The 13711-nt window shown below is 41.0% G+C and overlaps 1 protein-coding gene across 1 annotated transcript in view; it reads right to left on the reverse strand.

Annotated features, from left to right (window-relative positions):
- Nucleotides 1–13711, reverse strand: part of FNDC1 (fibronectin type III domain containing 1) — a 128737-nt gene that overhangs the window by 59849 nt on the left and 55177 nt on the right. Inside the window, exons 8-11 of the mRNA XM_042781576.1 lie at nucleotides 11101–11199; nucleotides 8562–8679; nucleotides 5213–5400; nucleotides 4383–4490 (exon numbers count right to left, since the gene is read on the reverse strand). Of these exons, the coding sequence (XP_042637510.1) occupies nucleotides 4383–4490; nucleotides 5213–5400; nucleotides 8562–8679; nucleotides 11101–11199 (513 nt within the window). The remainder of the gene's footprint in view (nucleotides 1–4382; nucleotides 4491–5212; nucleotides 5401–8561; nucleotides 8680–11100; nucleotides 11200–13711) is intronic.

The following is a 13711-nucleotide window of genomic DNA, read 5'->3' on the forward strand; positions in this document are numbered from 1 at the left end:
ATCCAGATTCCATCATCATTAATCTTTAAGGGGATGGAAAAATGAATCACCAACTTTATATGGAAAGGAAAGAGACCCTAAATAAGCAAAGCGCTGCTAAAGAAGAAGAAAATAGAACGCCTCACACTCCATCACCTCAAAGCCTGCTACACTCTACAGCCACGATAATCAAAATAGCCTGGTACTGGTACAATGACAGACACATAGACCATGGAACAGAATTGAGAACCCAGGAATAAATCCATTCACCTATGTATAGCTGATCTTTGGAAAAGGACCAGAGCCATGTAAATGGGGAAGAGATAGTCTTTTTTATAAATGGTGCTGGCAAAACTAGATATTCCTTTGCAGAAAAAAGAAACAGGTTCCATATCTCTCACTATACACAAAAACTTACAAGAGAGATATCAAAGTCCTCAGCTTATATGACCATGAGACCAGAAGAACTAAATGGTGCCCAGCTACCACTGTCAACTACTGAGAAAGGCATCAGTGCAGGAGATCCTGGATAGAGTGGGAGAACAATGTGGAACACAACTTAAAATCATTTAAAAAAAGAAATTCAGGTTTACTGGTCTGATAGAGCCTGATGAGATCCCGGAGACTACGGCCCCTCAGTCCTGCGGCTTTCAGCTGAACAATAGACAGGCATATGGGTGAATATTTACATCAGGTAGATACACTCCTTGAAGGGATCAATCATGGCAGAACAGAAGGGCAGTGTTTGCACAGATACTTGGGAGGCAGGAGTAGATGGGGAGGGAATGACATGGAAAAGGAAACTGTGGGGAGGAAGTGAGAAGAGAGCTGTTACCTTGTGGGGAATTGCAGTCAGTGTCATGAAACAATAGGTATATGAACTACTGCATGAAAAATGAATTTGCTCTGGTAGCATAGGGCTTAAGGCACTTGACTGCTAACCAGAAGGCTGGCGGTTCAAACCCACCAGCTACTCCTTGGAAGGAAGATGGGGCAATCTACTTCCGTAGTGATACTGCCTCCGAAACCCAAGGAGGGGTTGCTATGTGTCAGGTCCGACTCAACGGCACATAACAACAACAACAACTGTAAAATTTCACCCAAATCACAATTTTTTTTTAAAGGGGGAGATCAAAGACCTAAATGTAAAAACTAATACTGTAAAGATCATCAAAGAATAAAATAGAGGGAAACTTGGAGGCTCTAATACATGGCATAAATACACTGTAAAATGTAACTAAAAATGCACAAACCTCAGAAGACAAACTAGACAACTGGGACCTCCTAAAAAATTAAACATTTATTTATGTATATCAACAGACTTCACCAGAAGAGTAAAAAGAGGATCTACAAATGGGAACAAAATTTTGGCAATGACATGTAGGACAAGAGACTTATCTCTAAAATTTATAGAAAACATCAACACCTCAACAGCAACAAAATCCAATTTAAAAATTAGAGATGTCCAGAGAAGACATTCAGGTGGCCAATAAACACATGGAGAAAAGCTTATGGTCATTGGCCATTCCAAAAAAAATCCAAACTCACTGCCACCGAGACAATGCCAACTCATAGCAATCCTATTTGGGTTTCCAAAGTGGTAAATCTACGGAAGTAGATTACCCCGTCTTCCTTCCACAGAGTGGCTAGCAGATTTGAACAGCCAAACTTCTGGTTCACAGTCAAATGCCATAGGCACTATGCCACCAAATAGTGATGAGATATCATCTCACCTAAGCATTAACAGCAAAATTCAAAACAACAGATGCTAGTGAGGATATGGGAAGATAGGAATCTTCATCCACTGCTGGTGGGCCTATAAAACAGTGCAACCACTATGGAAAATAGTATGGCACTTCCTTAAAAAATTATAAATAGAAATACCTTATGATCCAGCAATCCCACTACCAAGTATATAACCTACAGAATGAGACCTGTGACATGAATAGATATGTGCACACCCGTGTTCATCACGGCATTATTCATAATAGCAAAAAAAAAAAAAAAGGAAACAGCTTAAATGCCATCAGTGGATGAATGAGTGAACAATAAATATAATGGAATGCTATGGGACATTAAAGAATGATGATGAATCTGTGAAACATCTCCTAACATGGTTGAGCCTAGAGGGCATTATGCTGAGTAACATTAGTCAATCACAAAAGGACAAGTATTGTATGAGACCACTGTTGTACAAAGTCAAGGAAAGGTTTACACATGCAGAAAGAAACATTCTCTGATGGTTGTAAGTGTGGGAAGGGAGGGTAGATCACTAACTAGAAGGTAAGACACATACTAACTTGAGTGAGGAGTAAGGCAATACACAAGAAGAGGGAGATCTGCACAAAATGCTTGAGGCAAAGGAACACTCTGGGAGGAGCACAGGAGTCCAAGGCAACAAAGGAAAATACTATTCCATACCCAATCCTGTGAGTACAGCAGTAACAGTGATCTACGAGGGGGATACATGCATAGGTACTCTAGCTAACAGGGATGAGAACACAGATGGGACTACACCCATGACTATATATAGGTTTGACAGAGGATAATCCTACATATGTGTTTACATATGCTCCATATATATCCTTGAATACAGTAGAGCATACAGGGGGCAAAGTTATAAAAACTTCTTAGCCATAACCAAACACTGGGAGGGAATGAGTCACTGGGCCTGGAGCTCAGGACCATGGTCTAAGGGAACACCAAAGTCCATTGACATAACATAGTCCACAAAGACAAGTTCTACATCCTACTTTGGTGAGTAGCAACTGGGTTCTCAAAAGCTTGTGAGCAGGTCTCTCCCATCCAGATCAAAAAAGAGTGAAGAAGATCAAAGACAAATGGAAATAATTCATCCCAAGAACTAATGGATAACATGAACCCCATCCTCCATAACTCTCAGACCAGAAGAACTAGGTGGTGCCTGGCTACTTCTGCTCTGACCACTCTGAAAGTGATCACAATAAGATGTCCTGATTAAAGCGGGAGAAAAATGTAGAACAAATTCAGAATCATAGAAAAAAGACCAGGTTTACTGGCCTGATAGAGACTGGTGGAACTCCCAAGTTCAAAACAACAGATGCTAGTGAGGATGTGGGAAGATAGGAATCTTCATCCACTGCTGGTGGGCCTATAAAACAGTGCAACCACTATGGAAAATAGTAAGGCCCTTCAACAGCCTTCAAACCTGGAACTGAACTCACCACTGTAGCTCAACTTTCAGCCAAACGACAGGCCTATAAGGTAAACAATAATGCTTGGGAGGTACACACTCCTTAGAATAATCAGCCATATGAGATCAAAAGGGCAGCAGCTGCCCTGGAATTAAACTCAGAAGGCAGGAAAGGATAGGACAGAAAGACAACTAGAAATGGTAGACACAGAAGAAAATGGGAAGAGTGCTGTTACATTATGGAGATTGCAATGAATGTCATAAAACAAAATTTGTATGAATTGTTGATGGAAAATCAATTTACTCCGTAAACTTTTACCCAAATCACAATAAAAAGTTTTTTTTTAAAAAAAGGAAAGAAAATAATTATACTTTTATTATTCTCAAGAGCCTATATTTTAAAATTTAACTAGTTGTGAATATTTTATTTGATTTTTATTTTTTTAATCTGTAGTATTTTTTCTTTGTTTTAAGGTGTGTTTTCCTTAAGCACTCCCTCCCAAAAAAGGAAAGGCTGACAAATATAGAATAGATTCATTTTCTAACAATTATTACTTGAATTTTTCAATCCTATTAAGGTATTTATGGTCTCATGAAAGATATGTATGGTCCCATGTGGTTTCTGCTAATTCCTATTTTCTATGATTTTACTGGGAGCTCTGGTAGCATAGTGGCTAAGGCACTTGACTGTTAACCAGAAGGCTGGCGGTTCAAACCCACCAGCCACTCCTCGGAAGGAAGATGGGGCAATCTACTTCCGTAGTGATACTGCCTCGGAAACCCAAGGAGGGGTCGCTATGAGTCGGGGCCGACTCGACGGCACATAACAACAACAACAACATGATTTTACTGGAACAATGAAAAGACTCATAGCATGAAAACAAACATGTTGTTGGGAAGGATAAAAGTCCTGATGTCACACTCACAAAATTAGAAACATCCCTCCCATTGGTAACATCAAAAAGCCTGCCTATAGAGAATATGGGAGAAAAAATATACATATATAACAATCATCCTCCTGACTCCCTGGACATTATTGAAAATGAAACCACTGCATGAAATATCATTTCCCTAGGATTGGCACCTCATATACATATGTTGCACCCCTAGTTCTTTTTCTGTCACTGAATCTGTGATTAGAAGCATGGGTTTATTCAAGTTATGCATTTCTATTTGAGGTATACCACCTCCAGGTAGTTGCATCTTAAATTTTAAGTAATGAGATTCCTACCTTTCACTTTCCCCTCCGACTCAGGAAGTGGATCCCAAGATGCAGTGACAGCTGTCGGTTTGCCGTTGACTGGCCAGACATTTAAGTTTTCAGGAGCTGTGGTAGGTGCTGCAAAAGGACAAGGAATCACATGATGTTTAACAATGTCCGGATGAACATGCTGAAAGTGGCATGTGTTCCCTGAGCCCACCGTTTTCACTAGAGAACTACTGTGCTTATTTTTATTATACATGAGAGAAAATTCTATGCTTTCTATTTGAGTAAAATAGTGACATATCATTTCTACTCACTCATATGTAAGTTTAGACATATCCTGGGAAATGCTTTTAGGGATTCAGAATTTCTCTTACTGTTGAATATGAAAAACTGCAAAGACTAAAATCCAATTCCAACTCCATTTTGATAACAATTTTAAAGATAGTGTTTAAAAGAAAATAATGGATACCGGGCAGAATTTTCCCCCCAGAATTCAACAGAACCTCAGCCTCAGGAAAATAAATGGTCTCTTCTACATTCAAGTACCATGCATTACCCAGGGTGCATACACACGTACAAGAGAGATTTATGTATACTGCACACTAGAATTTAATGTGTGCCACATGTTATAAGAATAGCATGCTAATGGAAATCCCCAAAGAGGGGATAAAGCATGCACCCAAAGAAACGAGTCCTTAACTTCTTTGTGTTTGTGCACAGAAACACTACCACAATGTGGTTAAAAAGAATGCTCAGGCTGGCCTCTGACACTACTGGCTTCTTAAAGTGTCTCTACTTCTTATTTTAGGGAGACTTCTCAGATTGGAAATTCAAAGGCCATTTTCAATACAGACCAGATTCTGGTGTTCTTTGGAAGACAGACGTGCTCCACTTGCCATCTCTTTCACCCTGTGAGATACGGACTGCAAATTCATACATGGTGTCTGGAATCAGGTTCTCAACCAGGACGCGTCTGTTGGACACCTGCTTGTAATCCCACCTTGCTGACTCCCCCTTTTCTCGGTAGCGCACCGTGTACTGTCTATAAGAAAATGCAATTCAGAGATGCGCCCAGTTAATCAAAGTCTTTGTACCTGAGCACTAGATTCCGTGCTGTGCTTCCTTCCTCATGAGTGATGACTTTTGGAGGTAAGTAGGGAATCAGAGAGAAGAAAAATCTAAACTATTGGCTCAAAGAATCTACTTAATTTCCAGGCAGAGGTGTCTCGAGCAGGTCAGAAAAGATGGAGCTTAGTCTCTTTTCAAAACTAAAAAGTCTTACTACTCAAAAGATCAAGTAGAGATTATAAGGGACAGGAGGGACCTGCATATATGAGGTGAGTGCCTTACCAGGGATAAGGGTGTGTGTGTGTTTGCCTATCTGTATATGCTGTAGAAATGGTAAAGATGGGATCACCCAAGGTGTCTTGGCTATATGGAAAAGAGACAAGAAAGACTCACTTGTGCATAATCAATCCAATGCAAGTATATTTTTGATAGGTTCAGGAGGAAGTGGAGCCTGTGGTTTTGAGCAGACTTACTACCATGAGAAGGAACAAAATATGTAACAAATGGAGCAGGATAGTGGAGCTCATGAAAGGAACTGTAGTGTGTGATAATCAGAGTGTGACCAAACACGGTAACACGCCACAGTCCCACATGGCAGCAACATCCCCACCACGCACAGAGTCACAGCACTGTTTACTGGATTCTCTTCCAAGAAATTTCCTTTGTGGCTTCTTTGCAGTAGAAAGCATTCAATGAACTCAAAGTGTGCTATTCATTGTAATATTTAATAAGGAGGAGCAGTTAGTGGAAGACATGGCATGTCAGTTAACACAGCACTTCTGCTAAGAAAATTCAAGCTTCTTGGCTTTCATCAAGATGTTGGAAATCAAAGTTTATGGGTAATCAGGAGCGCATTGTGTTGGGAAGGGTATGTGGCTCAGAAAATAATGACTATAATCACAGTGAACCTTTTGAGGTCTTTCAGAAGAAGCAGATGTCCTTTTTCACTAGCAGGCAGTGAAGGGAACCATATAACTGATAGGAATAACATTATACATGTAATTTATCTCGGCACTATATCCTATTCATTTTAAAGTGTTTTTCTTTGCTTGTTGAAGATAGGTTCAAAAGTTAACATATAATGACCGGACCACATTTCTCGCTTTCTCTTGGCTGTATAAGCTATTCAGTCATTTCACAAGTAAAATGTTGATGGCTGCCACTAACTCCATGGTATTCACCACTGGCTTTTTTAATTTAAAATTTGTTTTAATCTTATGATTGGTTTTTCTTGTATCACTATTGCAAATAAATATTAAGGCCAGAATGGCTTAGGAGAAGATGGGGTGCACTTTTTATGCACAAAAGAACAGAACAGGAAAATAATTCAGTGTTTGAGGAATGTTTAATGAGGAATTACAATGAGCAAGGAGTCTCTGTTGGTGCAAATAGTTGGAGGTTTATGCCTACTGTGGTAGCTAAATGTGCATGTCAACTTGGCTGGGCCTGGTTAAGTGGCTGGGCAGCACATGGTAGTTATTCCCCATGATGAGACTGGCAATCAATTCCATGAGGGAATCTATGACAAGCAGCTGAGTAGCTGCTTTAGCGATGTGGTCTGCTTCCCATATATAAGAAGCAGCTTTGGGAATGATCTCTAGCTTATGGCATGCTTGAACTCTGCATGTAGCTGAGTCATTGTTCAGCAGCCTGCCATGCTCTGCTTACCTTGGGACTTTCAATGGACTTGAATTAATGGCCTGCCGTGTGGTTTGGTAACATCGGGACTGTGCCTTTCTATTTGTCAACCTTGGGCTTGTCAGTCTCAGCGGCCAGCAGCTGAGTGAAGAAACACCTGTAGCTTCAGTGGGCTGGAGCAGGGGGCAGAGCTGAAGCCTTGAGGGGTTGAGGGGCCTTCACCCAGCCCCTAGAGCCTGGCACTTTGAACTCAGACTTAAAGCCTCCAAATTGTAAGAGAATAAACACCTGTTTGTTCAAGCATCCCATTTGTGGCATATTTCTGTCAGAGCAGCACTAGGGCACCAGAACACCTCAAGAAGCAGCTCGGAGCAAACACCTGGCAGTCTATTTCCAAAATGTCAGCCTTTGAAAACCCTATGGAGCACAGTTCTATTCAGACTCACATGGGGTCTCCAGGAGTATGAGTCAACTCCTCATTAACTGGTTTACCTGGCACTGTGAGGAAGGCATTAGACAGACTCCACCACTCTACATAAAACTCCTTTCTACAGTGAGCCTTCCAAGAGAGTAGGAAGAAGGATGACATTCCTTCCAAAACAATGCCCACATCCTCCAGGCATGAGCAGAACTTCATGAGACAAAACAAAACACAGACAGGAACAAAGAAGAAATGGAATTTAGGAAATTTCCAGATGTAAAATAAAACTTAGTGCAAGTGAGAATTGAGTCTTGTTGTGTGTGTATTATCAGAGCTCTGATGGTGTAGTGCCTAAGGCATTTGACTGCTAACCAGAAGGTTGGTGATTCAAACCAGCCAGCCACTCCATGGAAGGAAGATTGGGCAACCTACTTTTAGTACCTTGGAAACCCAACAGGGGTTTCTATGAGTCAGAATCGAGTCAATGGCAGTGAGTTTGAGTTTGGTTTGTGTGTATGATGCACAAGGCCCTGATAGCACCTGATTTGTGGGAAACGTGTGAACATATTCAGGATTAACTACATTGCCATAGAATATTCTACCATTGAGTTCCCAAACAGTCCTTCACTCATATATGGCAGAAAACAAAATCATTAAATACGGTGGGCATTCCTTAGTCATGGATTCTGTATTTCCTAATTCACCTGTTGTTCCTAGCTGCTGTCAAGTCCACTCCAACTCATAGTGATCTTTTGTATAACAGAACAAAATGTTGCCCATTCCTATGCCATCTTCACAATGGTTTGTATATTTGAGTCCCATTCTCTGAAATTTATTTGAAACCTCAAAATCAATATAAGGCTCTTTCAAAGTCATTTGCAGAGATGGAATGTGGAGAAGAATCCTACAATGCACAAGGCTGGTTTGGTGTCTGCTAATTCAGTGTTCCGGGGGACACTTTATGGAACATAAATACTATGAAAAATGAGAATGGACTACATGTGCCTCCCCAGGACCTGAGAAACCACACCTCTCTGACATAAAATAAAATCAAAGAAATAAGAGGCAGACAGTACCTTGATGCAACAACCTTTTTCTGCTTTTCCGAGGCAGGGTCCAGCCAGGCGACCAGCACAGATTGGGACGACATCACGCGGACGCTGATGTCTTGAGGCACATCCAACTCATCCTCTTCTGAAATGATAAGGAGACACAGAGAAAGACTGCCTCTTAGGAAAGACTCTGTCCTGAGTGTCTGTTCTCTACCCTCACAGTTCTTCAATTGCTCATGCTTAGCATAAATGAAATGAATAGAAAGTTAAGCGATTATTTGTCTGGTCAGGGTAGATGAGAAGCACTTTACTCTTCTTAAACCTGGCCTAAGAAATGGGCCGTTCATTTTCAAACTGCCCATCCCAGTCAGCAATGAAGGATACTACAAAAGACTTGCAGCACTTCCTGATGAAGATCAAAGACTCCAGCCTTCATTATGGATTATACCTCAACATAAAGACAACAAAAACCCTCAAAGCTGGACCAATAAGTAACATCACAATAAATGGAGAAAAGATTGAAGTTGTCAAGGATTTCATTTGACTTGGATCCACAATCAATGCCTGCGAAAGCAGCAGTCAGGAAATGAAATGTCGTATTGCACTGGGCAAATCTACCACAAAAGACTTCTTTAAAGTGTTAAAGAACAAAGATGCCACTTTGAAGACTAAGGTGTGTCTGACCAAGCCATGGTATTTTCGGTTGCCTCATATGCATGTGCATAGAGCTGAAGGCACTTGACTGCTAACCAGAAGGCTGGCGGTTTCAAACCCACCAGGCACTCCTCGGAAGGAAGGTTGGGCAATCTACTTCCATAGTGATAGCACCTCGGAAACCCAAGGAGGGGTCCCTATGAGTCAGGTCCAACTCGACGGCACATAACAACAACAACAACAACATATGCATGTGAGAGCTGGACAATGAATAAGGAAGATTGAAGAAGAATTGATGCATTTGAATTGTGCTGTTGGCAGAGAATACTGAAAACACCCTGGACTGCCAAAAAAAATGAACAAATCTGTCTTGGAAGACGTACAGCCAGCATGTTCCTTAGAAGCAAGAAGGGCCAGACTTCATCTCTTGTACTTTGGTCATGTTGTCAGAAGGGATCAGTCCCTGGAGAAAGACATCATGCTTGATAAAGTAGAGGGTCAGCAAAAAAGGAGAAGATGAGTCAATGAGATGGACCGACACAGTGGCTGCGACTATGGGCTCAAGCACCACAAGGATTGGGAGGGGGGCAGGACTGGGTAGTGTTGTGTTGTTGTACCTAGGATTGCTATGAGTCGGGGCCAACTCAATGGCACCTAACAGCAACACAAAAGGCAATACTTTCCTTGGTCAGGGACACATTAGGTAACTTGCTGGCTTCTCAACAGACATGGAAAGTTTCTGGGAACTGATGAGACCTTTGGAGGAAGCAGCTTAGGGACAGAAAGCTTGAGCTCAAGCATTTTGGGGGTGATTGGGGTGAAAAATGACCATTCTGGTTCAACCTGTGAGAAGAATCATCTCAGGATTGACAGTCTCACATTTTAGAACCTGAGCCTCCAAGATAAAGATTTATATTCAGAGATGATGTCATTTAAATTGGACATTTTCTTAAGATGTTTATCTTTGTCATCTAAAGAATACATCACAATCACAAAACTTGCTGTTTTTGTTCAATCTCTAACAAATTAAGACTCATAAAATGTCTTCCATCTTGTTTTTTGGTTGCTTTATTTGTCCTGTTTCGTTGTTTGATTTCACCTTTTTGGAAGCATGTTTCAAAAGGATGCAGATCAGAACCTGTACTCCATGTAGAGGAGCTCAGAACATTTACCTGTTACAAAGGTGACGTAGGGGCTTTTTCTACAGAGCAATTAATGAACAATAAGAGTGAAATCAATGTATGTGGAACTTCTGTGCTACAACATAGAAAATTGTAATAAATTTCATTTTATGTTATGAATTCATGGAAATACAGTAATTCCAGTGCAGGTTGCCTCCTTAATTAAGGCACATGATCCAGAAAATGTATATGTACATTGTTAATATGTGAGTAATATGAAAAAAAAAAATTGTGAATAGGAAAAAATTGTTCCTTAATGCACAGCTAAGAATCAGGCTATCAGTCAAACCTACTACATCTCTTCTCACTCAGTGCCATTGTATAGAATTTTAGTGGAAATAACATTAAAGTTTGATCTTGCATCATCTGTTCCCTCCATGCCTACTCCTCCACCTCTCCCAGTTCACAGGGAGTCACCAAGGGCAATTTATCTGCAATGAGATCACGACTTTAAGTGAGATACTAGGGTGACTGCTTCTATCATGGTGAACCTACAGCTCAGTGACACCGTTCGAAATATACAGTGAAATATCTTCCAGGGAGGAAGGTCATCACAACAGTATTCCATTCTCTGAGTGAAAAGAAACACACTTGTACTCATTATATGACCATGTTTCCCTTGCAAGGTAATTCATGGCCTTCATCACATAGCCAGGAAGCATCCTTTGGACATCACAGCGCATTCAAACTAGACCATGGTTTGGCCAAATACATTCTTAGAAACATACCTGCAATTTTGCGCTTCGTTAAGGCTGCCCTGTACACTGGCTGGCTCTGTCCCCTGGAGTTCATAGACTGCAAGGAGACCACGTAGACCGACTCAGAGGCTGCATAGAAAACAGAGAGCAAAAGGGACCAGAGAGAAGAGTGCGCACATTGGTTTTCTTGTGAGCACATATCACTCGATGATCTGAGTCCCCCTCTTCCCTTCCCTCCTTTCCACTCCTTCTTTCTGGGAACCTTAGCATCCCTGGCTCATACAATGTGCTCAGCTGCTAACCAAAAGGTTGGCAAGTTGAGTCCACCCACAGGGACACCTTGGAAGAAAGGCCTGGCAATCTACTTCCAATAAAAAAATAAATTAAAAAAAACAGCCATGGAAAACTCTATGGATCACAGTTTATTCTGACATATAGGAGGTCACCATGAGGTCCAGTTGACTTCATAGCTACTGGCTTTTATTTTATAAGTAAAGATATAATGCCAGAAAAATTAGGTGCCTTGCCTTAGGTCACGCCCTGAGAAGCATTCTGTAATCTTCCCTGAATCCAGAACTGCTAATGCCTAACTCCAAGATCCATTGATCAGGCTTCCTATAGTTGTCTTTATCAGTGAAAGAATCAAAATGAGGCAATCTGGTACATTTCAAGTGAAGACAGAAATATCATCAGGTAATACATGGGTCAATTGACAAAGGTGACACTAAGATCCTACATAAAATTTATAATGCTAGGATTTTTCCTTCACCCATTGGGGAACTTTGAGAGGACAGCACAAAATAGTTCCTTTGTTTTTATAAACGTCATGTTGAGTTAAAAATTAAAACTGACCTACGTTCAAAACCCTCACACAGAGAGACCTGTTTATGAAAGTGAACTGAGAGATTTCAAGGGAGGGGTTCACGTGACAAGCAGGGAAGCTCGAGCTGTGACACGAGCCAATGGTTTGGACCGAGGCATTCACATCTTAGACTACGAGAGACTTTTGAAAAGTATTTTTTTTATCAAAGGGAGGAATCACATTTGTACCACTTGGATTCACAGAACACCCAACTAAGCCAAACAGAGGAGTAATTTCAGATCTAGTCATGTCTTGGTGCTATTGACAATGGAAGCATGCCAAGAGCAAACAAAAATATCTGCCATTCAATTCTGAAATCCTGGAGCCTGTGTAAAGAACTAAACCTGAGAAACCGTGTCCCATCATTTATCAAACACCATGAAGAAACTAGTAATTCCCAACAACTGATATTTCTGCATACTTGCAATGCATTTCTTGAAGCTCTTACTTTTTTTTCTGGATGCCCAGATTCTTGATTTGCTGAGCTCTCCAATCTAAGTTATGAGAGCTACATGAAGAAGAATGCAGCATTGGGATTGGAGAAAGACTCATTAACAACCTGTGATATCCAGAAGACGTATCCTTGCTTGCTGAAAGTAAAGATAACCTGAACCACTCAGTGATGAAGATCAAAGACTACAGCCTTCAGTATGGATTACACCTCAACATAAAACAAAAATTAGACCAATAAGCAACACCATTATAAATGGAAAAAATATTGAAATTGTCAAGGATTTGCATTGAGCAAATCTGTTGCAAAAGAGCTTTTTAAAGTATTAAGAAGCAAAAATGTCACTTTGAGGACTAGGGTGCACTTACTTGCCCTATACTGTGATATTTTCAATTGCCTCATATGCATGTGAAAGCTAGACGACAAATAAGGAAGACGGAAGAAGAATTGATGCCTTTAAATGATGGTGTTGGAGAAGAATATTGAATATAGCATGGACTGCCAGAAGAATGAGCAAAGCTGACTTCAAAACAGTACATTCAGAATGCTCCTTAGAGGAAAAGATGACGAGACTTCATCTTTTGCACTTTGGTCATGTTACCGGGAGGGACCAGTCCCTGGAGAAGGACACCATGCTTGGTAAAGAAGAGGGTCAGTGAAAAAGAGGAAGACCCTCAATGAAATGGACTGACCCAGTGGCTGCAACAAGGGGCTCAAGCATAGCAACAACTGTGGGGATGGCATAGGACTGGGCGGTGTTTCTTTCTGTTGTGTACATAGGGTTGCTATGAGTCAGAACCAACTTGATGGCACCTAACAACAACGAAGCAAAACAAAAAGGCAAAAAACTAAGCTTGGCTCAAGATGATCATCATGGAAAAGCTTTGTACTACAGTAAACCATAAGACAGACTAGGAAGAAGGAGGAGGCCATCCACTTCTCAAAAACTGGCCAGGGCAAACCTTATGAATAGCAGAGAAACGCCGTCTGATACATTACTGGGCAACTTTATGAATAGCTTGGAAACATTGTCCAACACATTGCAGGAAGACTAGCCAAGGCCCTCAATGAGGTGGACTGACACGGTGGTGGTGGTGATGGGCTCAAGTGTAGCAAGAATCGTGGAGCTGGCTCATGACTGGGCAGTGTTTTGTTCTGCTGTGCATATGAGTCGGAGATGACTTAACGGCACTTAACCACAACAAACCATAAAACATCTCTCTTTTATTGAATAGTCCCTACTCGGTGGTAAGCATTTCACAAGCAACTGTTCATCGAGTCCTGATATGAACCTCATGAGGAAGCCATTACTATTTTCTCCATCTCAC

Source organism: Orycteropus afer, unplaced genomic scaffold (assembly GCF_000298275.1).
Source record: "Orycteropus afer afer isolate SDZICR_OR568_19922 unplaced genomic scaffold, OryAfe1.0 scaffold00135, whole genome shotgun sequence".
NCBI lineage: Eukaryota > Metazoa > Chordata > Mammalia > Tubulidentata > Orycteropodidae > Orycteropus > Orycteropus afer.